General features: G+C 38.6%; 1 protein-coding gene across 5 annotated transcripts in view; it reads right to left on the bottom strand.

Annotated features, from left to right (window-relative positions):
• Positions 1-1,046: 1,046 nt before the first annotated feature.
• Positions 1,047-27,783, bottom strand: part of USP8 (ubiquitin specific peptidase 8) — a 41,440-nt gene continuing 14,703 nt past the window's right edge. For 3 of the 5 annotated variants that reach the window (XM_077829035.1, XM_077829033.1, XM_077829034.1), the window contains 19 exons: positions 23,099-23,275; positions 22,098-22,242; positions 21,312-21,397; positions 19,010-19,157; positions 17,830-17,887; positions 16,285-16,444; positions 15,703-15,865; positions 13,443-13,587; positions 13,026-13,255; positions 10,740-11,318; positions 8,887-8,961; positions 8,085-8,165; positions 7,440-7,702; positions 6,394-6,606; positions 5,419-5,629; positions 3,571-3,807; positions 2,878-3,020; positions 2,311-2,443; positions 1,047-1,972 (listed from right to left, as the gene is read on the bottom strand). In XM_077829035.1, coding sequence (XP_077685161.1) covers positions 1,787-1,972; positions 2,311-2,443; positions 2,878-3,020; positions 3,571-3,807; positions 5,419-5,629; positions 6,394-6,606; positions 7,440-7,702; positions 8,085-8,165; positions 8,887-8,961; positions 10,740-11,318; positions 13,026-13,255; positions 13,443-13,587; positions 15,703-15,865; positions 16,285-16,444; positions 17,830-17,887; positions 19,010-19,157; positions 21,312-21,397; positions 22,098-22,242; positions 23,099-23,202 — 3,360 coding nt within the window. In that variant the 5' untranslated portion in view covers positions 23,203-23,275 and the 3' untranslated portion in view covers positions 1,047-1,786. The remainder of the gene's footprint in view (positions 1,973-2,310; positions 2,444-2,877; positions 3,021-3,570; positions 3,808-5,418; positions 5,630-6,393; positions 6,607-7,439; positions 7,703-8,084; positions 8,166-8,886; positions 8,962-10,739; positions 11,319-13,025; positions 13,256-13,442; positions 13,588-15,702; positions 15,866-16,284; positions 16,445-17,829; positions 17,888-19,009; positions 19,158-21,311; positions 21,398-22,097; positions 22,243-23,098; positions 23,276-27,783) is intronic. The other 2 variants (XM_077829036.1, XM_077829037.1) reach the window with 2 other exon arrangements.

Below are 27,783 nucleotides of genomic sequence, written 5' to 3' on the forward strand. Positions count from 1 at the left end.
TTCCGTTATTCTGCTAAGAGCTTAGAAGGAGGATGTTCAAATGTTGCATCTTGGAGCAAAGTTAAGTAATTGGAGGCTGTCTCAGCATTAGGGCAGGATAGATAGCGTTCATGCCATGTCCGTGCTTGATGCTGTTCTGACAGGGCACAAACAGGAGAAACAAGCAATTAAAGCTTAATTAGCTTGGCTGGAGGAAAACACTAACTGCCTCTCCTTAGGGCAATCACCCTTTGCTAATGCTGACTGAAGAAGGTCTCCTATGCTGGATTTAGCAAAAGAACCCTCTGTGATGATCTTATGCAGGTGATCTTTTATACGTTATGAAATTGTACCCAGGGTGAAGGCACAATTAAGTCAGTTTTCAACCTTAATTCTGCATTGCCTGGGTTTTTGGTGCTTGATTTAACATTGCATTCTGCAGGTGCATATGTGAAGTTAGTCATGAAAAAATGTTAAGGTAGAGTTCAGCTTGCCACATGCAGTGTAGACAGTACTTTAGCATTTGTAAAATTGTGTTTCCCTGGTTCACTCTCAAACAGCCTGAGTCATTGCCACCACTTTTTACTGACAAAGGCAATGTTGACCAGGGCACCAGTTTATCCCTTACTCTTTCTGAAGTTTTTACTACCTCATCAACAGGTAAGTCACTTTAAGAGTATGGTACTCCCTAGTATGGTGCTGCTGTGTTCGCTTCTGGGATGAGTTCACGTGCTACGGCTCCCTAACTTTTGGACAAGAGTGAAACCTGCCCTTAAACAAACCAGAGTGACACACTGATAAAAGCTCACTGCAGAGGCCTGAGACTTCCAAGGACCAATGCAAGTCAGGAGTGGAAACTATGAACTGTTGCCAGATAATGGAAATGTGTAGAACTGAACCAAAATAGCTCCTACACTAATTCACTCCTAGCCGATGGTTGTCCTTCCACGTGGAGCTGCCTGAACTCTGTGAAAGAGGTACAAAATGTTGCCATGTATAATCCCACAGGGATTTTCACTGAATCAAATTTTGTAGATGTACAAAAAAACCACCAAATCCCCCAAACAAACATTTAACAGGATAGTGTATTTTAAATCATTTGTTAATATTCTTAAAGCATGTGTACATTAAATCTTGTATTAAAAAATTAAAGAAAATCTCATTTCTTTAAAAGTAATTTTAAATGCAGAAATATTCACAAAGGCTAACAGAAAAATACAGCTCTGCTTTTTCTACACCTAAAGTATTGCAGTTATTTAGAACTGGCAAATAAAAGCAATCCTCTGAGTTCTAGAGATTTTCACAAAAGGACCACATTTTATTATATACATAGCTCTGATGTGCAAGTATGCAATCAATATGTACACTTACATTCCTAACTGTTTCCATCATTCTAGAGTATTCACAGTAGAATCAAGCTTAAGGTTAGAAATGTGAAAAGGCCATAACAGTGATAGAAAAGAAGACGAATCAAGATATGCTGTGGGATTTTTTAGGACATTTAAACCTACTTGCTAATTAAGCTAGAATTTCATTTTGGAGCAGACTAAAAATATAGTTTTGAAATAAGCTGTAACTTAAGTATGCTTATTGTTATGGTTTCATAGAAGTTGCTATTACCAAAAGCATTATCAATCAGTCTTCTGTCTTAAACAATAGCACAACCAGAAAGATCCTGTTGCAGAAAAGCTGCTGCAACCTTTCCCTAACTGACTATATATTTGTTCCTGTTTTGCATATTAATATGCAGTTCAATACCTGTGTTGTACATTTATAAAGAGAACCAATTTTCTTCACTCCAAACACTTTATGTGGCTATATCTGCTGCTCGCAGTTCAAAAGAAGTGTAAAAGAGAATATATGCAGCTGAGGACTTCACAGAGGATGCTGAGATATCAGATACTTCATGATCATCAAACTTATACCAGCGCTGTTTTGTAGCATTTCTGCAGTAAGCTGTGTAGTGCCCTCCATCCAACCCTCCATAATGATTCTGTGGTGGGGAGAAAATGTGAAGAGAGATTAAAACAATACTTCTTTTTGGCAAGAGCCTTTCTTAGAGCCTGATTCATGATTTAACCAATCTGTGCTTTGCTACCACTTCTGCCTTTAGCGAGAATAATAAACTTGAATGCCATATTTTGACCAACATGAAATCCCACTGCAGTAAATCTCAGACTCACTCTCCTTTTTTTCTAATTTGTATCCAGGCAGGAGGCCTAGAAACCCACGTGACTCAAAGTGACCTTGTAATACTGGACATACAGATAAACGGGTTTTTAAACAAGATGGATGTACAACTAAGTTTTAAAGTTGGCTGTGGTTACTTACCGATACTGAAAATAGATTGTATCTCTTCAAATTACTCTTTGGACCAATAACATAGTGTGACAGGTCAAGACTTTCCAAAGGGAAATCTACAGATGTCTGTAGCTTTTGCTTCCACCTTCCATCATACGAGAATCTAGAGAGAGCACAAATCAGCACTAGCCAGAGCAATGGTTCAAGAGATGTTCCAAGTTGAGTCCATGTTTGTAATTATTTCTTACTCACTAATTTTAACTGGGATCTGAGCTAAATAAGAACGAAGAGTAAATTTCACAGCTAAGCAGTGTGTCAGGGCTACCTTACAATTTAAGGCTGCACTACTGCAAAAACTTACGTGTGTGTAACTTTACATACTGAACTCAATGGGGCAACTCGTATAAGTGTTTCCAGGATGGGGGCCTATGAAAATAGGAAGCAGATGACAACTAGATGGAAATTCTTGCTATCCATGGGCTCAGATTGTTTGTATAACGTTCTGTATTTTTAAAAAAATGTCCATTTCTTTACTACCCCTAAAGCCTCCATTAAGTCCAAGTTAACTGTATTTATAGATACATCTTCACAACTTACCGTTTCAAGTGCACTAGAAGAACTGGTGGCAATTTCCAAATCTCTAATTTTTTCAAAGAATCCCTTCGTGTTTTGCAATGGCTACAGTAAAACCTGTTGTTATCTGTAAGTTTCTCCTCTTTGGAGAATAATCTAAGGCATTCCTAGGACAAAACATAGAAAACACACTTAAAAGCCTGGTGTTTATAAAAATAAAGATGTAGCTCAAACATTTGTCTGCTATTGTTCAGGAGCTACATGTGCACCATGTTTCATAAGAATAATCAGAGACTTTAGTTCATGAATCTATTCACAAAAATAACTTTTACTCCATAGATAGTAGTTATGTTTCTAAATGAAGCTACTGCTTTCGTTTAAAAAAAAAAAAGCAAGTATCCTACTATGATCTGCAATAAAGAGTTTAGTTACTACAAAAAAGTTGTTTAAACTACAGTAGCACAAAAGGCACCTATATCTGTCAGTGCAGTCATATACGTAAAAATGATTAATTGATTGGGGAGGATTAAAAAACAAATTAAAAAAAGAAAAAGACAACCGTATATAGCATGGTTCATCCTAGAGCAAGTTACACTGGCCATATTGACATACCCCCAACCAAAAAGGCTAAAGCAAAAGTAGCACCATACAAAAAACCTGAAGAGTAATTATTTTATTGCAGTAAAAGCACATATTCTCTCTCTATTACTAACTTACCTGTAGTGTACATTTACTAGTGGATGCAAGTGGCAATGACAAATACATGAAAGCCTCAAATGTTCGGGACTTTTTGTGACACGTAAGACATTGCACTGTGGATTTGAACTGGCCTTGAAAAAGTGCCACAACAATAGATTCATTGAGCTGCTTGTGTTTGTGCCAGGCTAGATCTGCTGCTTTGAAGTCATCAATATGATCATTATTTTCTTCCTTATACCTCTTCCGATTGTCAGCCTGTATATTATAAAATTAAAATATCTTATCACCATATAGCATCATTTTATATGTAAGTATAAAGAAGTGAAGTTGTATGATAAGGTTTTATATACTATGCAAAAATTTTTAAACTTGTCAACAAGCTACATAATTGTTATCTAATCATATTTCTGTGCGGTCCTCTTTAGTACTTCCTACAGATGCACAGGATAAACACTGTAGTTAGGATTTCACACCTCATTTTACTGCCATCTATAAAACATCCCATAAGCAATGGCAGCACATGCTTCACTATTAGCACAAGTTGATTTAGACAATTAACAACCTGTATTTCAGGAATTTACTGAAGGCTTCTTGCACAAATCATTTGCCGTACAGATAATATATTTGAAACACTCCGGTTTATATACTTTAAAAAGATTCACACCATCCCCATTTGTGAATATCAACTGTGATGGAATCCAGTTGGGAGCAACAAGTCATCTTTTCCCCCAAAAGCCATTATTTATTGCATGAAAATGTCTTGCCTTTCTGGCAAGCTATGCCTCCAATATCTGTGTGGGGTGTGGTGTGGGAGACATAGATTTAAATACAACAACAAAATTCTGAAAACAGATATATTAATTTAAAATAATAAAATGAGGTAAAGTAGTTTAATTCATGATCATGACATGGAGAATGTATAAACATCACTAGACACACAAAGGAACAAGTATTATGCTGCAATTTACTTACTTCCTAATGGGCCATAAAATAGGTGGTAAAAATAAGGAAAAAAGACAGACTGAAGACAACCCTTTAAAATGAAGAAACATCTGAATACATATTACTGTATTGCTGGCTTTATTATACGTTTAACTCAGGAAAAAACAAGTGTAAGGATAAAAAAAGATAATGGTCCATAATTATCTTAAACAATATCCTTTTTAAGTGTGAGAAAAGACAAAATTTTTCAAAGGACTTTGCTTTAATCAAATAAGGCCCGTAGAGAGATCACCATTTTGAAATTATTGAAACACTCTTCTTAAAATTAAAAATGGGCTCATGCTACACATAGGTAACAATGTGCAAATCGCACATCTAAATGGCCATTTGTGTGTCTAATTACCCATTTAACCTCTCAATTGCGGTATCTTTAGGCTCAATTCTTGGCTTCTCCTCCAGCTACTTTTCCCTAAAGCAGCCAAAAAGCTACCCCTAACAGGACAGCTCAAGATTCCCCCCGATACAAGGAAGTTCTTAATAGCACAAAGCTAGCATAGCTGACTCTACACCACCTGTTCCATATGCTCTATACAGGAGGTGTGGCGGGACACAGCTTGGGCAGCCCAAGATCAGGGGATGGGAAAGGTGGCTTTGAGGAAAAAAAAAAAACAAACCACACGTACACATACACCCACCCCTGAGTCAAGTGTAAATTCAGCACAGCAGAGAATTTGAGCCCTGTGTGCACAAAGTAGGTATGCAACTGCATACATAGACATTTTTCAATCGGGTCCTTATATTTTACCACTTATTTCCATCTTCATAATAGCACAAAACTTCTGCTACTAAACTCAAGTAAACATTTTATATTTCTGTTCTACAATCTGACTGAGATGTGTGATTTATCAGCAGGGAATTAATTACTTTATTTAGGTCTTCATGCAGTCCATCCATTAAAAACAAGAGCAATTCTTGGGAGTCTTGCTGACTGTATCCTGAAAATTGGTCATTGATCTTCCCAATTGTAATTTTAAAATCTTTTGGACTGACATATCGGTATTGTCCTGTCCACAATGCTTTCATTATGATGCCAAACTCTTCTGCCACTTCGCCTTTATGCCCCAAGAGGTTTAACCTACACAGTTAAATAGAAATACTGAGTATTATATTAAGCCATTAAAACAAGACAAAGTATTAATTTCTCTTTTTTTAATCCATGATTGTGTGAAGATGAAGTAAATTTTCCCAAGATTAGACAATCACTTATGTCTTGATCCTGCAAACCCTCATGCATATGTTCAACTTTACACACACACACACAGAGACAAATGGAACGAGGAGTACTTGTGGCACCTTAGACTAACAAAGGTATTTGGGCATCCGATGAAGTGAGCTGTAGCTCACGAAAGCTTATGCTCAAATAAGTTTGTTAGTCTCTAAGGTGCCACAAGTCCTTCTTTTCTTTTTATGTGATACAGTTTAAGTACACCAGCTTGAAGCAGTTAAAACTTCTATTTACTTTGATATTTTGCTGTTTAATTCCACAGCCAGAGGGTTCATTGGAGGTAGATGCAGCGATTTTCCACTTCTCTGATTTGTACCAACTGTTAGCAAGACTTTCTCTTTTTAATCTCTGCAATACGCCCAGGCACCGAGATGGTGGGTGCAATATAAAGAGTTTCCCTGGCAAAGCACGCTATCAGATATCCAAACGTTCGAAATACCCTCACAAATGTATACTCTAACATCTGTTACTTTTAATATGACTGAGGTTTTAAAAACATAATGGCCCCATTTTATATGTTCTGAACGAAAAATAGTAACAGTGGTAAATACACATTCTGAATTCGGCCATGGATTAATTAAAATAATCCAAGATAGAATAAGAATATTTATTACCTGTTAATGTCATCTTGATACAAATTTCTATTGAAATAATCAGCCAGAAGTGGTGCATTGCAGAGACACTGCAATATGGAGTTCATATAGCAAGTGTTCCCTAAATTACGAAGCCCTGTGAGAGCTGGTCCCAATCCCCCAAACACAGGGTTGAGATTACGAATCTGTGGTGCAGAGAGCCTTGAGATTTCAGCTTTAGTGTAATATACTGGTCTGTAAGGAAGAAACTGTTGTTAGCAAACTGGAGTTTTCTATTCTTATTACTACACTTGCCTTATGGCCTATCATAACGTTCTGTTCTGCATGTGGGCACCATATCCTTCCCTCATATCGTAAGTCAGAACAAGTTGGGAGCTCTGAGAAGGCAGTGAGTTTTAGCCCTTGGAGTTGAACAGTATGCCTCATGTCATTTAACAGACTTCTCCAACCAAGTAGTGTTGACTAGCCCTGAAGAGATAACTGTCCTTGGCTGGAGATGAAGAGCCGTATGCTCAAACCACATAGAATATCAACAGACCCACCCTCATCACTAGGAAATAAAGTATCCTCCCGGAGGAAGCCATAAAATGCCATCATTTAAGGTATTCAAGACTAGACAAGGGAATCATGGGAGATTCTGTAGCAATATATAAATACTGGCCTGCAGTGATGCACAGGAATAGACTAGATCAACGTTTGCAAACTGTGGGGTCAAGGAATTAAACTTAATATAATTTAGAAATGGAAAATCTTTTCATTCCACAATAAACAGCAGCCTAAGGCCTAATAGGACGCAGACAAACAAATGGCTGCCATTTAAAAGTCAGCATTTACCAACACTCTAAAATCTCTATTTGTTACTGTTAGTAAACAAGGAGAAATCACTGTTCAATGGAGATTACTGTCTATTGTGTTCTGCTTTGAGCTTTGCAGCTATGTAGTTTAAGTCTATCAGAAACATTCCATGTAAACCAATGGTAAAGAGTTAATACAATTCAGGTGGGCAAACTTGAGACCCTATAATATTGTACCAGCTGTGATGTTTTGACTTAATTTATCAGACATACTTATTTTCACGACTGATTGCAGGAGTTACAGGAATTTTTTTCTTCTCTTCCTCCTGAATGGCTTGGGTTATATCTGGTGAAGAGTAGGATCGCTTCAATTTGGAGTGTTCTCTGTCCCGTTCAGTAGTCACCTGTGGCTTGCCTTTATGAGTTGGTGGAGTGGATGGAGGGGTGGATGAAGGAGCCATTTCCGGGGGATACATCTGAACAGTATTTGTTGGTGAATGGTAATAACGAAAGGTCCCAGTGATTGGATCCAGAAACTTGGGTGACAAAAATTAAAGTTTAAAAACTGAGTAAAATCTCTCAATAGACTAGTTGGTTAATATGATTAAACTACTAAAAACACTGGCCAGAATAATTCTAATATGAAAAGATCGCAGATTACAGTAATGTGACTCGATCTCAATATCTAGTGAATAGCATAATTCTTCCCGAAGTATGTATTAAATATTGCTGACAAAGCTCCAGTCATTTCATTAACAATAATCTTAAAGTTTAGAAAATAAGAACAATCACGGAGAAATTTAAAGAGGGGAAAAAAAGTCAACCCAAATCTATTTTATAATGAATGTGCAAATAAAAGCCATTACCACATTCCAGATAGGTGACTTAACTGTCTAGATTTTTGGAAATTATAATTACCTTTGCCCAGCCTGCAGGCAATCCTGGTACTATCCTCCCCATTTCCTCACTTCGTGCTCTCATCAATGGCTCTCGCTGGGACTAAATATAATACAATTGAAATACAAAGGCACATGAAGTTATTGTTATGCAGAGCAGCATGTCTAGTTTGTCTTTAGTATTCTGTAAATTCTCCATCTAGCTAAAAGGTTACACATAGAACAATTCAATAAGAACCACTAGTGTTCTAAGTAGAAATTTGGATTTTTTTTTGTCTAGGGCAGAAAACTGATAGTATGTTTCTATTATTCAGCATCAATTGATCTAAATGAATGACATTCATTGCCACACACCAAAATAATTAAAATCCATTTAATTGCACATATAAAACAATTTGATTCTCCAATTCCTTTATTATCAAAATCACTTTAGGGATGTGCGTGTTTGTGTGTTCTCAGGAAATATTTATGAATGACTCTCTCCCTCCCCACAAAATCAAACAAAAACTCCACCACAAAAAGGAAAAAAAGGAAAAAAGTGGGATGACTAAATAAATAAATATAAAAAGACATGAAACTCTTGTTAATCCCAGAGGAGATATAAAGTACTTTCACTTGAAAGTCTTAAATGTGTTTTCCTTTTTACAGGACAAAATGAAAAATGTATGTAAAGTAACACAAACAGCTGCAGAACACTGCACAGATTCCTCCTAAAGAGAAGATCTTAAAAATAAATGAGGTGGAATTTAACATGATATAAAATTTACAATGATATGACATCTGCTCTGGGTTTCTTTCAGCTACATACGATATGTTGTATTTACTTTAAGTCTTTCAGTATCTTGTTCAGTATCCTCTCTTTGAGCTCCACTTTCTGGTTGTCCTTTAACCCCAGTATGCTGTAAAAAATTTTGAAAAGAGACTTTCAATTTTCATATGGAATTACTGAGTGTCACTGAGTGAGTGGCACTTCGCGAAAGCAAATTATACTATAGTAAAAGATTGTTGGGTAAACCTCAGTTTGTTTCAGTGAGTACAACAGGTTCATACTGTGGCACTCTGTACCTCAGATCAGCACCCTGGAACCCCCATATTCATTCCTGTCATATAATTATGATATATTCCGTACAAAGCATGAAACAGAGAATCATAGAAGTGTAGGACTGGAAAGAACCTCAATAGGTCATCTACTCCAGTCCCCTGTACTCAAGGCAGGACTATGTAATAACTAGACCATTCCTGACAGGTGTTTGTCTAACCTGCTCTTAAAAAACCTCCAATGACAGAGATTCCACAACCTTCCCAGGCAATCTGTTCCATTGCCAAACTACCCTGACAATTAAGAAGTTTTTCCTAATGTCCAACCTAAATCGCCCTTGCTGCAATTTAAGCCCATTGCTTCTTGTCCCATCTAAGACAAAATCATGGTGCACGTCTAATTTTGGAGCTGCTAGCACACCTTCACGATACTGATAAAGACAAAAGGATAAACAAAAAGGGATTTGATGGACTAATTGCATACATTTAATATGGTATAGAAAGTTTACAAGTAGGGTTTTTTATATTTCTCTATAAAGTAGAAATGTTTACTGCTAACATCCCACAGTTATTAGAGTTGCGCAAAATGTATGTCAAAATTAAAAGACACTTGATTTGTTCATCTGAGTTTATGGAGCTTCTGCAAGATTAAAGACTTCCTTTGCGTTAATATCACTGATGTTAGGCATGGATTCCACTCCCCTGAGCTGAAGGTTAGAGAAAAGTTCAACATCTTTTTATGGTGCATTTTCAAGCTGTAAATGTGGCTATTAACCTGCGGTGAACTATTTCTTCAGATCTTCCGATTAGCCGATTCTATTTTACGACCACAGGAAGATAGCGTGACGGGCTGGGTCACAGAAATCCCCTGGGGACTGCCACCTGGTGTGCTGAGACTACCTCGGAGCCCATTTCCCCAGCCAATTTGGGACTCCAGACCGAGCCCCAAGCTGCCAGGGAAATCGGGCTCCGAGGTAGTCTCAGCACACCAGGTGGCAGTCCCCAGGGGGTCTCTGTGACCCAACCCGTCACAGGTAAACGTGACTGATCTTGTTCACTTTGTTCAGGCTTTAGTGGGATAAAGGAAGGAGATATGATGCTAGAAGATATGAGAGTGGGGAGCAGACCTGCTCTCAAACAAAACACTGGATGGGGGTAATAGACTACTTGTCCTTCCCACACTCGTTAACGATACTATGACGTTTATCCTCTCCTGCAAGACTTCTGTCTAACCTGGGGCATTTGGGTACCAATTATGGCTCTGTGATTCTGTCCTTCCCCAGCACAAGTTACAACAGAGGATTGGTATAACAGAGTAGATTGCCACCATGCCTCTGAAATGCCCCCTGTGCTGGGGATGAAAGGATAGACAGAACATGAGTCAGTTCCATTGGCTCTATATCAGCAGGGATTTCAGTGGGAATGAGGATCTGCCCCTTTGGGGTTTGTTTTGAGTTTTTCCTCTAGTTTTAAATCAAAATGTCAGGCCCCAAACAAAACCCAAACAAAATTTACTTGCAGTTAAATACCTCGGCACTGGTATTTTCCCAATGCAAGCAATCTGATACACACTGACAAAACTGTGCCAAGCGATTACTCTATTTTCATTTTGTGGCTGTTGAACTGCTCCTTTACTAACCTTGCTTGAGACTGACACCCCTGTCACAGATGTATCTCCTAACGCACGCCTCTGCATTTCTGGTGTTTGAATCCCCTTTTCTCTTTCGTCCGCAGATACTTTATCAAGCTCAGGGTTTTTTGCAGCAGTGTTTTCGTGCTCAGTTTTATTTTGTCTTTTTGCTTCTAATACTTCTTTGCGTGCTCTCTCTTGTTCTTCCTTTTCCTTTTGTTCCCTAATTGCCTGATCTTCCTGCAGTCTCCTCTCTCTCTCTTCTTTTGCTTGCTGTAGCTTTTCTCGGTTCTCCTTTTCTTCCTGTTCCTGCTTCTCCAATTTGAGCTTCTCTCTTTGTTTCTCTTGTTGTCTTTCCCGCAATTCTTTTTCCCGTTTGCTCTTCTCCAACAGGGAAGCCGTTTCTGCGTGTATACGGCTTTTCTCTTCTTCTGTCAGCATGGCCTTTGCATCAAACGGTGGCTTTGTGGAACGGTCTGGAATCATTCTTCCATTCTGAATAGGATGTTTGTCAAGAGTTGTAGCTTCAGATTTTGGACTATTAACATCATCAAGAAATTTTGCTGAAGGCTTTTTAGTACGATCAATCTGGAATAATAAAAATGAAGTATAAAATGAGAATAAAATGTTAACTAGAAACATTTGTTATAGTCCCTAATATCACATAGCACTAGGATCCTCTAGCAACACTGCTTTCTTTAACTAAACTGCCTTTGGACTTGTATAAGTAAAGCCTACCACATTGTTTTAGCCATCTTGCTTTTCAAAACTTCCATTTATGGAACCTATGAGTGAAAGTTCTGTGCAGACTTCAGTTTACTTACTCCTAGCCTTTATTAATATTCCTTGAGGGCTGAAGCAGACATTTTCAAGGGGAAACAAAAAAACACCTCAGATTTGTACTCCTCACTTTTAACATCTTGGCTGCTATGCTATAGATTTATAACAATTAAGCTTTCAGTAGAAAGCCCTGAATAGAAATGAAAATAATAATGTTTCTTCAATGTCAAAAAAAAATTGTTTAAGAAAAGATATGTGAAAGGGCAATACTGAAAGACAACTTAAAAAAGTCTACTTCTGCCAGATAAAACAAACATGATGGAAGCAAGCAGACTGTTGTGTCACCCATTTTGTTTGGTCCTTCATTTGATTTTTAAATGGTTTTGTATAATTCTTCTTGACCTGCATATTCCACCAGAAACCAGAAGGCAATGTTGTTTAGTAGTTGGGGAACAGGACTAGAGCGGAGAACTCAGTGTTAAGAGTCCTGACTGGCCTCAGGCAAATCACACACCATGCTTGTTTCAGTTTACTCATTAATAAAACCAGGATATTAGGTGAGTATTAACAGTTTGTACAGCACTTTGAAGGTAAGCAGAGTTAAAACTGATTATTATTAGAACTCAACACTAGTTCTCAAATGGTCACAAGGTGAGCTGGACCTTTAAGGGGGTTAAGCCCAAGCTCTGACTTGGGCATATTCTTCCCTTTCTTCTGACAGAGCATGTGACTGAGTGGGGGAGCAGGTATTTAAGAGCTACCTGTGGCTCAGACCAGTGAGAGACTAAGGGAAGAGCAGAGTGTCCTAGGAGTCTTTTCATGGCAGCCTAGGGAAGACCCTTGAGGCTATGAGCAATGTATAGAAAGAAGCCTAGGGATAAGACAAAGTGAGAGCCATTTCATGGTTTAGGGTTCCTGGGTTGAAGTCCAAATTAGAGGGAAGACCCAGTTTCCCCTTATGCATCTACTACATTCCCAAGAGAAGGAAGCTATTGCTCCTGTGATGAAGGGGGAACAGGACTGCTGTAAGCTCCTGCCAAACAAGAAGAAAGGTCTGTGACCTGAGGAAAGCGAAGAATCTTGTGGAGTCCCTGCAGTGAGAAGAGCAAATCAGTGCTTTTTATTTTTGATTGTCCATATGGGGAACATTCTTGCTTCGGTTAGAAGACCAAGGCACACAGACCACTAAAACACCTTAACAGCCTGGGAAGACAGGCTCAAGAGGCATGACGAGTGGGAAACTGAGGTTTGAGATAACTAAGAGGTAAGCCATACCCTGATGTGAACCAAAATGCTAAAGTTCACCACATGCTGTGTGATCAGAGTAATTGGGAATTTAATTATATTAAGTCAGCAATGCTCAATCAAATGCAGAAAGCTGCAAGGAAACAGTAAAACTAGACTTTTCCCATTCACAGGTCTCTTTTTAATAAAATATAATTAACATGGACAATACAGAGCTACATAGACGTTTTCTTTTAAATGAAAGTTTAAACAAGAAAGAACATATCTTACCTGTGGGACATTTGTCACAGCATATATTGGGTGCACTACAGGTGAAATGTCAGTTTGAGGGATAGCAGCACTTGGTGCACTTGGATTTGTTGTGTTATGTGATCCTGTCCTCCCCTCTTGATTATTTTCCATTTCATCATTCTCAGTCACTTCTACTGGAGTGGGCTTTATATGGACAACAGGTGGTGGAGGAGGAGCTGGCTCTTCCAGAGAGGGATAAGTAAAATCCACTGAAAACCACAGAAATATAGTGCTTTTTAAAAAAAAACAAATTATGTATGTAATTAGCATCCTAATCTAATCTACGAAGAGCAGGAGCAAGCTATTAAGTTTAATATATATTTAAATTACTGTATATAATCTTAGATTGCTTATTTATTCTTTTAAATGTATTTAAAATGTCTTCCTTATACTTACAAGAGACAGACACTACTTCACTCTTGCCACGTGAGGGTAGAGTTACTTTGGCATTTGTTGTGTGTTGGGGATAGCAAAGAAGCCAGGTCTCATAACCTCCTTCCAAGACTAAAGGCTCACTCCGTAGTATAGTCTTACTTTCCCACTGGAAAAAGTTAAAATGAGACAGACATTCTGAAAGTAAGCCTCTAAATTACAACTCAAATTATGCTGAAGAAATGTACATGCCTGCCTGTTACATTTTAGCAGACAGGCTATTGTTCAGATTGACAATCAGTCAGTTAATTAGTTAGATTGCAAACCCTTTAGGGAAAGGATTCTCCCTCCTATGTTTGTACAGCACCCAGCACAATGGGGCTCTAATCCCAACTGAAGCTTTTAGGCACCACCATAGTATAAATACTTACTACTATTAGCAGCAACCCTCGAATTCTGAAAGTATGCCATTTATAGTAACCATATGCTTGCTAACGCCTCTCATGGGTTAACTTTGTTCTGTGAATAAGTGTATTAGCTTTAACATTTTAAAAATCTGCCATCAACAAACAAAAGCCCAGAATTTCAGACTTGAGACTGCCACCCTGTCCTCAGCTCACTAGTATGACCAGAGAGCTTTGTGGTGTTCACAAAATGTGTGTAGCAATACATATAGAAAACAGGCTATGCCAGCACTAATTCTGAGTCCTTCTAACTTTGCAGCTTTAGGTGATAGAAAATGTTGTGTGCACAAGAGTCCTTTTACAATCTCAATCTATTTCAAGAAAGCAGAGAGGGGAACACTTACAATTGTAGTATGTAAATTCTATCAATTTTATCTTTCACCATTGAACAATTTTAAAATAGAACTGTTCAATTTCTAAACTCTTACTATAGCTGAAACTCAGGCCAATGTAATCCATGCTCCCCCAGTAAACAGAACCAGAGAAGATGGCCGTGAGTGTTGATGGGGGGCTTCTCACTTTCTCCCAAGTCCTCCAATCTTGGAGGCTTCTGGCTCACATAGATTTACCTCCATTCTGGCAGCCATGGATTGTCTCATTAGACATTTGGTAGTGGGTCACTTCCCAGAGCTCCAAGGAATGATGTATTATGGCTTAGCAAGAGAGAGGAGAGCGACTGACTGAACATGTCCTTGACATACTAATAAAGGGGTGGACAAACTACGGCCCGGGGGCTGGATCCGGCCTGCTAGCCGTTTTGATCCGGCCCTCGAGCTCCCACTGGGGAGCAGGGTCTGGGGCTTGCCCCACTTCGGTGCTCTGGCACTCCAACTGGGGAGTAGGGTCAGGGGCCACTCCATGTGGCTCCCGGAAGCAGCGGCATGTCCCCCCTCTGTCTCCTATACATAGAGGCAGCCAGGGGGCTCTGCTCTGCACGCTGCCCCAAGCACTACCCCCACAGCTCCTATTGGCCGGGACCGCAGCCAATGGGAGCTGGGCGGGGGGGGGCGGTATGTGCCTGTGGACGGGGCAGTGTGCAGAGCTGCCTGGCCGTGCCCCCACATAGGAGCCAGAGAGGGGACATGCTGCTGCTTCTGGGAGCTGCTTGAGGTAAGCACCACCTGGAACCTGCACCCTTGAGCCTCTCCCTGCACCCCAACCCCCTGCCCAATCCCTTATCCCCCTCCTGCCCTCTGAACCCCTTGGTCCCAGCCTGGAGCACCCTCCTACACCCCAAACTCCACATCCCCAGCTCCACCCCAGAGCCCACCGCCCCAGCCGGAGCCCTCCCTCCCGCACCCCACTCCCCCGCCCCAGCCTGGAGCCCCTCCACACCCTGAACTCCTCATTTCTGGCCCCACCCCAGAGCCCTCACCCCCTCCTGCAATCCAACCCCCTAGTTGGTGAGCATTCATGGTCCACCATACAATTTCTATTCCCAGATGTGGCCCTCGGGCCAAAAAGTTCGCCCACCCATGTACGAATACAAGGACAGCCACTTCCCCAAATGATCTGTAAGTCAGGCAGATAAGAATTTTTAAAGAGATGGTTCACAACATTTATCACTTTTACCCTCCCCGTACAGTTAGCTATGCTGTCCTCAACCAGAAAGAGGAAGCAAGTAAAAATGTAAGAGACACACATTTGTGGTATCAAAACCAGGCATTTTCATTGAAAACCAGAGGAAGAGATGCTAAGGTGTTTTACCCAGAATGTTTTATCTGTTTTCCCTGCACTTTAGAATTACAGCTACTTAAAACCCACTTCTTATCAACCAGGATAATAAAGTTAGACAAATATAAAATACCAAACTTGTGTACCTTAAAAAGTGCATCTTTCAGGCTCTGTAGAGTTGTTCCTAGCTGCAAGTCTCTTGCAGAACTAAACCAGTCAAGCAGTACAACATAATCAACATGTCCCCTCTTCTTCCAGGGATCTTTAGAACTATCTGGGAGTTTAGCCTCAATCCAATTAGCAGTGACTCTGGAATACAGGAAAATGTGTTTGAGTACAAACACCACATTTTGTCCAAGAATGCCTAAAAACATTATTTAGACTGTGTATAGATGATAAAGGTATGATTATATGCAATACATATATCAAAGAAACAATGAACCTAGAACTGTTCATAGTGTTCTAGGTGCACTGTTCATAGTGCACCTAGAAGCTTAAATTGGACAAATGTTCACAACTCATTCATTCACTCACGCCAGTTACTTTCTGAAACTGAAAGCACAAGCTTACTGTGCTTTAACAAGTTGCTCATAACTCTTATATGAGGAAATGGTTTTCAGTCAGTCTAAAATGGAATATAGTAAGTATTTCTCTACCCAAATGGATAGAGAGTTCATTAATATCAGTGCATAGTCACAAGATTCTACCACATAAAGGTTATTCCATACCCAGGACTGATAGCCTCTTCTGGAACACTGATGGAATTTGGAATACAAGATTCCTGATAATCTTTCAAGCTTCGAGCATCCATTATGAGCAATTCGATGTTTTTGTCCATCATCATTGGAAACAGTTTCTCAGCAGTGATTGCTCCTTGAGATACAGAAGCTATTATATGCAAAAATATATTACAAAGAGAAACCGAAAACACTTGCGATCACATCTCACGGGAGAGGTCAAGACTCTTGTTTGCAAATAAACAAGACCAGGGAATAATACAGTTTCAGGAAAAACTGAATTTGAACATTGAGGCCCATCTCTCATGTGAAATTCTGCCCCCAAAATCGTGAAGGTGGGACATCTGACATGAATATCTACAGCTCTTGGCTTCCACTGTAACAGTCAGTAGCTGTTCTTTGATTTTATACAATATTTAAAAACCATAAGCTTAAAATGATCAATATTGTCACAGTAGTCTGCATTGGTTTATAGGTTGAAGGAGAATTCAAGAGAAGAATTTCACGTTTGTACAGCGTAGAGATGGAGCCTGGGGAAAAGGGTCCTTTTAATTAAATCAAAATTTTCTTACAAAAGTCTCTTAGAAACATGCCTTGAATATTTCACACCAGTTGAAGCTGGTGACTGTTTTTGTTTTTTTTTTGTCTTTTCTGACCATGCCACTGTTGGTTCAGTTTACATTTGAAATAACTACATTGTGAATTATTGTGTAATGATCAAAATTCAGTAATTCCTAAAAGCAACCACTACCAAATCACCTGATGACACATAAATTGAGGACAACTTTTATGAAAGTCATGGGGAAGTGAGCAGAGAAGTCATAAAAAAACCTCAGTGTCAAACGTAATTTTAACAAAAAAGCAGACTAGGGAGGCTCAACTGATATACTGACGTGTCATAATTAACAAGTACATTGCTAAATTAAGATGGTGCACTAATTTTGATTTTAAAGAGAGGAAATCATAATAGGGGGAAGCTATCAGAGAATCCAAAGCCACAAGGGATCACTGTGATTGTCTAGTCCTATCTGACCACGCCCTCCTTTTTTGTGTCTGTGGTTGTTTACGTCCCTCTCTCCCGTGCTATGAAGGCAGAGTGGAGAGTGGCGGCTGCTGGCTGGCTGTGAAGGCAGTGCCGCCACCAGCAGCATGGAAGTAAAGGTGGTAATACCATACCCTGCCATCCTTATGTCTCTGCTGTGGCGGCGGTGCTGCCTTCAGAGCTGGGCTCTCTCTCGGACAGTAGCCGCCGCCCCGCACCTCCTCCCAAAGAAATTCCCCCAGTTTGAGAACCTCTGGTCTAGTCTGACCTTCTGCATAAAACAGGCCATAAAACTTCCCAAAAATAATGTCTGGAGACTGTCTTTTAGAAAAATATCCAATCACAATTTAAAAATGGCCAATAATGGAAAATCCACCATGTCCCTATGTAAGTTGTTCCAATGGTTAGTTACTCTCACTGTTTAACTGAATTGTATGAAGCTTTTTTCCTGTTAAACAATGAAGACTTTTCCAGTGAAACACTGCATCACTTACCACTCAATCTGTCAAATTGATCTTTTCTTTCCACTGCACACTTCTTCTCACCATTGATCTGTATTATTGTACAAAAGTGTTAGAAGTTGCTGTTTTTATTTTCTAATATAAAGTAACAAGTTCAGCACGTGACCTTGACTCGCAAAACATGAATACAACAGGAAGGTACCAATTAGAGGGAAATCTCTACAAAGATCTGCTGTCAGATGTCCAGAAGTCCCAAGAAAGAGGATGAGAGGGCACTAGTCCGTAACAGAGGGGAACTCTGGAAGATGTAACACAGCCTAGGACTGCAGTGCTTGTTAGGTGGAGTTGCTGCTGGGTGATTTTTGGGGGAGGAAGGCAGGGGAGAGAAATGATGCATGACTCCTTGGGACACTACTTTTGCCTACTCCAATCACAGATTCCTGGCCCAACTGAATTTTGTCCATAGATTGCCAGCACTCTCTCAAACAAGAAGCATAAGATCTGCAACATGGAGGATCATTTCCATGCACAAAGCTAGGGAAACAATTCCATTCACTGTGCTTAAATAACAATCTGACATACAATGATAAAGCAAAGGAATTCTTCATGAAAGCTTGTAATAGCTAGACAGAGCAGCAAAAACAATGTCCACTCATGCATTTATCCAGACTCTTTCTCTCTCTGCATATGCACAATGTGCCCAGCCATTTGATGGTGTCATCATCAGCCAGGTTGAGAGCCAGCCCTGCCTTTAAGAGGACTTAAAGGACAGAACACAGCTTTCTCTTCAACTTGCTCAATTTTGTTACCACTAAACCTCATAGTACATGAAGGTACAAGTGTTGTATACTAATGAATAACAAATTTTAATTTAAGGAAAAAAATTGAGCTTTACAGAAGAATTGAAGTCTATTATTCTGTTGAGCTTTAAGAGTTCTGTGGGGTTCTGCAGGTATCAAATATGTACACAAAGGTCTATGACAAAAATTATGTTGAATAAAAATTTATAAAACGGTAGAAGTAAACTTAAAATGGTAAGGTTTAACTTTCTACAAGGTAAACAATCTAGTCATGGGTGCAACGTTACTAGTTAAATCAGTTTCTTCAATATAATAAGTGACCTCGTATTAACAGTTGATTTAATGAAGTGTTCATTTAAACATCATGCATTTACAGATTTACTAGCATGTCTGTAAACATTCCCCTACATTACCCTTTGGTTTTGTCCTTTGGAATCTATGGCATTTTCTGAAGCGTTTTTGGCTAAAGCCTTTCCATCATCTTTTACTTCTTGCTTCTTCTGTTGCTCTTCTTGTCTCTCTTTTTCTTCAAGCTTTTTCCGAACTTCAGCTTCCTCATATCTAGTAGGAAAAAGTCCAGTTTTAAAAAACATTTTTAACTTGGGCTTCAAGTAGCTTTATGCAATTTTTTCCCCAAACTTTTTAAATGTTGAGGTCTCACAACACTTATTCTTGACTTCCCAAATTCTTCCTATTTTCCTCAGTAGTTGCTTGATATTATTCCTCTCTGTGCTTTGCTGTGCAAGTGATGTCCTCTGCCCTTCTCAAGCCTTACAATTTCTTTCCCTCCACCTCAGCTGTTTATGTAAAATACTTCTGCTCTGGCATCATTGAAAATGTTAAATTTCCCACCCTCTTCTGCATTTGTAAAAAGTACAACTATATGTAAAGGTTTACTTATAAAATTTAAGTAATGTTGACACCAGAATGTATTAGTCATTCTCCCTGGGCACATTTTTGCTAAGAAAATCTAGTCTGGCATCTAATAAGTAACAGTATCACTAATAGCTAATTACTGTAAGAATAACTGAGCCTACAGTTTTCTATATTTTCTCAGCCAGAGAAGTCTTCAGCCTAGTCTTTATTCAGTATATTTTTAAGACTGACTGCATCAGAAAAATCACAACTAATTATGTGCATCAGGTACGTAAATAAGTGGACTGATTTTTTTTTTTCAACAGTTTTGAGCACCCAGCAGTCATTGTTCAAGAATTCAAACACTGGAGTTCCAATAAAGTCAGTAAGAGTTACTGGATACTCAGAACTTCTGAAAAAAAAAAATCAGGTCAGTTATTTAGGTGCCTGTTTTTTTAAGACATTTGGCCTACCCTATTTTAAAAAAAAAAAAAAAAGTTTTTTGCCTCTCATTGTAAAGATAGGTCTAGTATTGTAAACAAGGACTCTCATATGAATGACTATTTACCTTAATGAGATGTTAGCTAATTAGGAATACTTGAAAGTCATCAATTCAATCACTGGACTGTCCAAGTGAAATCAGGAACATTCAATTAGTAAACTACATCACTGATGCCAAATGTACCTGTCACATACTAGTTCACTATCAGTGTAATGGACATTCCACAGGGATGAGGCTGCAAGTTTGCATTCTGACGTTTCCATGTAGTTTCTAGTTAGTGACACAAGCACTGATTCAGGAAGCATCCCTATTTGAGACAGCACATAAGCACACGCTTCATTCCCTTTAACTTCAAGGGAGACTTAAGCATGCTTTTAAGTATTGAATCTCAGCAATACTGAATATCTAGCCATCACTTAAAAATATGAATACAATTTTTACAAAATGAATTAAGTCAAATTTTTCTACTGCTTCTATGATGTGCAAATTGGATTATCCCTACTGGAATTCTCCTACTTCAAGGCAAATAGTGTTTTACTACCTGAACCTCCCAGAGTTTTAAATTTGGTAACTAATTACTCTCCAGGAAAAAAATGATGTCAAAAAAATAGTAAAGTAAATTGGTTCATATACTTATTGTAAAGTGGCTTCTGTGACTGTAGAGGAGCCACTTTTTTCTTTGTAAGTATCTCTAAACATGTCAGTACATATTTTAATTGCTCAAGTACACATTTCCACAATACACTTGGAACAATTAGCCATTGTATCAACCCTCACACTTTGTTCCTTTGAGACAGTCCATAAGCTACCAAAAAAGAATCTTTCAAAAACACTGCCTTTGAGCAAAAGTACAGTTTTGCGGGTAAAACCTGCATCCACACTAGCAGCAATTTCCCAGTAGAATATACTGGTATACGAATACCGGCAAAGTGCGCGTGGTATACACCTGGCCTTAATATGATCACGTGACAGGAAAGAACACTAGGGAAGGACTCGTGATAGCAGAGTGACTAACAGCAATTATCGAGAGGTTCTCATTGGAGGCTCTGATTTGTGTATACATTAATGAAAAACAGCAGCTGACATTTGTTGATGTTGCACAAAGTTTTGTTTATTAAAAGTTAGAGAGAAACTAGGTAGATCTAAGTACATGGGTTTGAAGTGACTGGGATGAATGATGGCAAATGAAATCTAGTTTGAATAAAAGGCTCAATCAGAAAGTTTAATCTCTCTGGATTACAGGTATCAGCAACTACTGCAAACAATGTCAAAAAAAGGCAAAACTACAGCAGCAGATGCACAAATTTCAAATATTCAGCAATATTTACATATTACTTTGTAAAAAATGTTGCACATACCTCAGTTTCAGACTGTCTGAGAGTCTTTCAGCTTCTTCAATAGCTTTTTTTATGTTTGTAGGTCCCAGTATAGAATGAAAGTAATCCTAAAACAACAACAACAAGGACCACCCCAGCATACAGTTAATACTGCACAATGTGCATACAGGATAGAATACTTCTGCAGACACTACCAAGAACAACATTTAACACCGAGTTTACAGCACACTAAAGATTACCTACTGAAGGAAAAAAATTAACTAAAAGTAATTTTATATTATTGCCATAGTTGCTCTGTAGATAAAGTGAGAGATTCTTCTCTTCAATGTTTTAAGAAAAATACCACACTATATATAAACAAGGCAAATATTCATAAGTATGTTAATATTTAATTGTAATAATGTTAACAAGCTCTGGTCACAAGTTTGGGAGAGAGAAAAACATTTATCTTAATTAAAGGAATAAATAATAATCAATGTAGTTTTGTACCAGAAAAGCACTTTACCAGGAAAGATAGCAACGGGACTCATTACTATTTAGATGTCCAGTAGATTATATGCCGATGTAATTAGCAATGTGTACTGTATTGGAAAGTAATAAAGAAGGCTTACAATAACAGATTGCCTCACTTTTCAACACAAGCTACAAAAGTTTATTTAAATAAATATAATTCCTTTACTGAAATTACTGTTTCAGTAATGTACACCCATGTAATTCTTTCAACGACACCTAAAAACTTCAGCTATAACGACCACTGATTCGAAGTACTTCTGTCAATATAAAAAATGCAGTCAGAAAGATATATACCTGTTGTTGCTTGAAATCAGGTCTTTTTTTAATAAGATTATATACAGTCACATATTTCATATATAGGACGTAGGCCTTTTCTTCATCTCTGTCCAATCTGCATTCCTCCGCTGCCTTGAAGATCTTAAGGGCACTCTGCACATAACTTGAAATGGGAGGAAAAGGGTCAATTAAAAAAACCACAATTGTTGACCTACCTTTCAAAAGAACAGTTAGTTTTGTAATGAACTCTTGACTTAAATGTTCACATTCTGTGCCCTTCGGCATCACAATCCAAGCTTATTAGTGAAAATCACAGCTACTTTTTTCCCACTGAATTATATTTCTCTTTGCTATTATTGTTTGTTAGCATGCTCATTTATTTTCAGTACTTTAATTATTCAGTAATAAATAAAATGGCAGTTCAAAACATTTCAAACAAGAACCCATCTACAGAGGACCTGTTCGGAACCAGTTCTCTCTCGAATGCAGAGTGGACTGGTTCTTTATTTAAAGCACTAGTCCTATGAAAACATACAATGAAGTGCATGAAGATTCAGTCTACAAATTCCAAAGTTAGGCTGTTTCTATTCCCACGTGATGGCTGAATTTTTCAACTGATGTTAATAACTTGCATTTATATAGCTTGTTGTCTCGAAGAATCCTAATGCACTTTAAAAACTTTCACAGATCTCATGTTTACTTCACTGTTGAAACATTATCTCTTGGATGATCTCTCCATATTTAGTTTGTCAATCCACAGCAACACTACACAGGACTGAGGGAAGCTATGTTGTCGAATTGAAACTGAAGAGGGAATTTAATGTACACAACACAATTACCTGAGCTGGAATTTGGTCAGAAGTGCAGCATTGCTACTTAGTGAGTTAATTCTTACTTAGAAAACTGGTTTACATTTTCACTATCTGCATATAAAAGTACTAAACACTGCATCACTTGTTACTTAGCTGTGGAATTTGAACAATTAATACAAAGCCAATTAAACAAGGAAATTCACATACTTTTTTGTACTGGTCTTCTCTGCTTTTATTTCTGTCTTCTTGTTAAGATCTTTCAGTGAAGTACAGAGGTACAGTTCCTTAGGTACAGAAGCCCCAGCAGGCATGTTAATGTATGGTCACTTATATCCCTTCAAGGATAGGATGGCTCTTTAAATGTCTCTAAATATTGATGTTTTTCTGAAAACAGAAGGATAGGATATTATTGAACACATTCTGTTAATGTCCTCAAGTGATTTTTAAAATATAGGTTGTGACAGGGTTGGGCTGGAGGGCTACAGGAGAGTGACAGAAGACAGATATATTAGCCCCAGGTTAAGCAGGTCCCTTTCCCCTGGGTAAGATAACAGGGACTATTCCAGAACACTCAGGAACTTTCTAGAACTAATTAAGGCAGGCAGGCTAATTACGACACCTGTAGCCAATTGGGAAGCTGCTAGAATTAATTAAGGCTAATCAGGACACTTGGTTTAAAAAGGCTCTCACTCCAGTTAGTGAGGTGCGTGCAAGGAGTGGAGAGTGAGAGGGTGTGCTGCTGGAGGACTGAGGAGTACAAATGCTATCTGGCATCAGGAGGAAGGTCCTTTGGTGAGGTTACAGAAGGTGTTTGGAGGAGGCCATGGGGAAGTAGCCCAAGGTGTTGTAGCTGTCACACAGCTGTTACACAAAACACCATAGACAGCTGTGATCCACAGGGCCCTGGGCTGGAACCCGGAGAAGAGGGCGGGCCTGGGTTCCCCACATCCCCCCAACTCCCTATTGGATACAGGAGGAGTTGATTTGGACCGTGGGTCCCACCAGGGGGGAAGGTCCCTGGCCTGTCCCCCAACCCACTAGGTGGACCAGCAGACATTGTGGGGATTGTTCTCCCTCCTTTTCCCCATGCTGGCCAGTGATGAGGTTATCTGAGTGAATGGCAGATTTGACCCATGAAAGTGGCCAAACTGAGGGCTACTGTGAATCTCTGAGGCGAGCAAAATCTGTCAATAAGCACAGGACCCACCAAGGTAGAGGAGAAACTTTGTCACAAGGTTTTAACATGAAGCATAAAGAGTTAAATGCAATAAGTCTATATGATTAATTAGCTTAACATACAGATTTGCTCAACTTCAAATGAAGAGTTCATTAGTAATAGAACCCTCTGAAAATTATGCAATAAAGAAAACCTAATTACATGTAAAAGAACAGTTTTGAACTTAACTGAATCATTTGGCATATTTTGATTTATGAAACAGAATTGTAGTGCCTAATCTGTCAATTATAAAACTGGAAAGAATTGACAAAATTGTGTCACCGCTTTTTTTTTTTTAACGTATCTATATTATTTTCATAGTGTTAAGTGTAACCTGTTAAATAAAATGTTAATACCAAATTACTAATTACACAGAAAATATTTTAAATTTAAACATTTTAATTTAAAAAACAGACAAATTGCCATGTACTACAGGAAGCTATCATACTTTTACATTTTGTATCTGTAATAGCAGATTTGTTAATTTGTCTGGGGCATTGCCTTGAGCTTTTAATACTCAGCCAGAAGAGGAGGAACACTACCATAGAAGTTTAGGATCTAACCATTTAAATGTTAATTGCCTCTGAGTCCTGTTACTAGTCTTGTGTGTTAGCAATGCCAGACAGATTTTTTGAATTTTTGGATGAATATAAATAAATCCCACAAAAAATGATGGGGGAGTTATTAAAATATAATTCCAGGAACATAATTGGGAAGGGAGCAATCTGATGTCTCCATGGCACAACAGGAGGAGAGAGAAAGGAATTCTGAAATTTAGGAGAAGAAAAACTACTTTACATTAAAATGAATCTTTGCAGGATAAAGCCAGTATGTATATCAGAAAGAAATCTACCTTTTATGTATTCATAATCTTAAAAGCATAATTATTTATGACTTGCTTATGGCTGACCTCTGCACACAGACATTACCTAAGAAACGTGACCAGCAATACACAGGTAGCAGAGAGAGCTCATGCCAAGAGAAGGCAAGCCTCAATAATCCATAAATTGGCAACATCTTTGCCACACCTCTCTAGGTATTAATAACTAGCTTAGACATAATTGCTTTTATGTTTTTCATATGGGAGATTCCTCCAGGCAGCCATCAGCATAACATCTGGGCGTCTTGCATGTGTCCACCTTATCCGGTATTAGTATATTACAGTAACTATTATTTGTTTTATTCTGAATTGAATCAGACTGTTCAATTTTGATGGAAAGAGAAAATACGAATCGATACTTTTTTTTTTTTAAAAGGGTATCTTCTCTTTACTCAAGAAGAAGGGGGAGACGGGGACTTGATTTGCTAATTTAACCACAGAGAATACTGGTTCACAAGGGGCCAGTCTAAAAACTTGCCCTTACTTATTAATTTTTACTCCCAGACTAATGTATCAAGAAAAGAAAACCAGTTAGCCCTGTATCAGGAATAAACAAATCTCCTAAATTGCTCTGTGCTAAGTATAATTTAGAAGTAATTTACATTCTTGCTTTTATCTCCTGATTTGATAATCTGACAGTCATCCGAAGCAACGCTTAAATGCATCTTTAATATAGTTAAGGGCGTACCTTAACGCCTCAAGGTCTGACATCAGGAAGAAGCTTTGTTACTTATCTCTTCAAACTTGAAGCCATAATTTAGGAATGGCTACTATCAAAATTGAGTAATAAGCCAGTTAAAAGCCTAACTTCTCTTGGTTATCAACAGAAATTGGGTGATTGTTATGACCATGTGATATAAAGAGCTCTATGGCAGTTACCACACCTGACTGTTTCATGGCCTATGTGAAATTAGTTGATGGTCTCAGCGCATTTCCTAGTAGTCAGATGCTTATATCAGAAAACTAACAACGTTAAAAGCCCCAATTGTAAGTCTTAGCAGCGAGCCTAAGATTGCATGGGAAAAGAGAATGAACTATCCCCTCATTCTCAAATGGGAATAAATGGAAGGCTTCAAATGCCTGTGTTCTCAAACAAGCACATTTCACTAACAACAAAAATTCACAGGGTTTAAAGCCAGAAAGGTTAAATTAAATCACCTAGTCTGAACTCCTGCATAGAGGCCATGAAACTTCACCCACTTACCCTGGTTCTGAACAATTTATGTTTGACTAAGTATACTTTGTATTTGGCTAAAGCATAACTTCCATAAAGGCATCCAGTTTTGATTTGAAGACATCAAAATTTAAGAATCCATCAAATGTTTAGTTTAAGTGAAATACAGAATTCAGAACCTTCCCCTAAAAGGCATATGCAAAGATGCAGAGATATTCAATACTTTTAAAATACTGCTTTGAAAGGATGTGATAAGTTTGGATACCACACACACACAGTACTTCTTGCAAGGTAACAGCGTTTTCTGCATAGGGTGAAGCAAATTTTGGGTAATGCTGCAGTTACGTGAGAAGATTTCATTCTCTTTTTAATAAGATTTTCACATTACTTGTTCAATCCATCTGCAGAGGACAGGCTTTGCTGGCTTCTGTCTTTTTCTAAGGACTGTAAATAAAGACTTCATTTCCCTGAAGCTTTAAGTCCTTTCTAAATATATCTTCAAGGTTCAATGTGTTACATAACTTTGCATCCGATGAAGTGAGCTGTAGCTCACGAAAGCTTATGCTCAAATAAATTGGTTAGTCTCTAAGGTGCCACAAGTACTCCATAACTTGTTCTCTGAAACGCTTAGCAGTAGCAGGTAATTGAGTATTATAAACTGTCTTACAAGTATTATAACTTTAAGTGTGTATTCTGACACTGGTATGAAAACGACCCTAGACTAGAAAAACAACAATATGGAAAACAGACAATTATTTTGTAAAATGGGAAAGATGCTAATATCTCCGAAAAATTGACCTTAGAATTTCAATCTGGGATCTAATCTACATAGAGTTCTATCTGGTCCAAAATTACCCTAAAGATTTTTTTTTTTAAAATGAGAAAATAAGGTAAGTAGCAGTCTAGCCACTTATTCATATGTACAATTTCTCAGCAGTGAAGCAAATGTCTTCCCAGATTTTACTATTCTTCTCCTATGGTTATGAGCCTCAAGATCATGCCATGTACACACAGTGCTAGATTTAGTTTTCTTTTCCTAACAGACATGTTTCTTCACTCCCCTTATCTTTTTTCAAGATTTTTCTAAGGGTATGTCTACACTACAAAATTAGGTCGATATTATAGAAGTTGATTTTTAGAAATTGATTTTAGAAATAGTACGTCCACAATAAGCGCATTAATTCGGCGGACTGCGTTCTCACTACTGTGGCTAGCATCGACTTACGGAGCGGTGCACTGTGGGTAGCTATCCCACAGCTCCCGCAGTCTCTGCTGCCCATTGGAATTCTGGGTTAAGCTCCCAATGCCTGATAGACCAAAAACATTGTCACGGGTGGTTTTAGGGACATGTCGTCAGTCGCCCCTCCTTCCGTGAAAGCAACGGCAGACAATCATTTTGCGCCTTTTTTCCGTGCGGACGCCATACTGCTTTCAGCAGACAGTGCAGTAGGACTGCTAACTGTCATCATCCACCGCTTCCGCTGCAACTCTGCTCTGCTGCTATGGTCTCAATAGCGAATTTCTCCATGTTGTCTGTCATGGGCTCCCAGGTACGTGTGTTCTTCCTCAGGAAATGTGCACGGTGCTAACCGTTGTCCTCCACCGCTTCCACTGCAACTCTG

This window comes from Eretmochelys imbricata, chromosome 10, assembly GCF_965152235.1.
Source record: "Eretmochelys imbricata isolate rEreImb1 chromosome 10, rEreImb1.hap1, whole genome shotgun sequence".
Classification (NCBI taxonomy): Eukaryota; Metazoa; Chordata; order Testudines; family Cheloniidae; genus Eretmochelys; species Eretmochelys imbricata.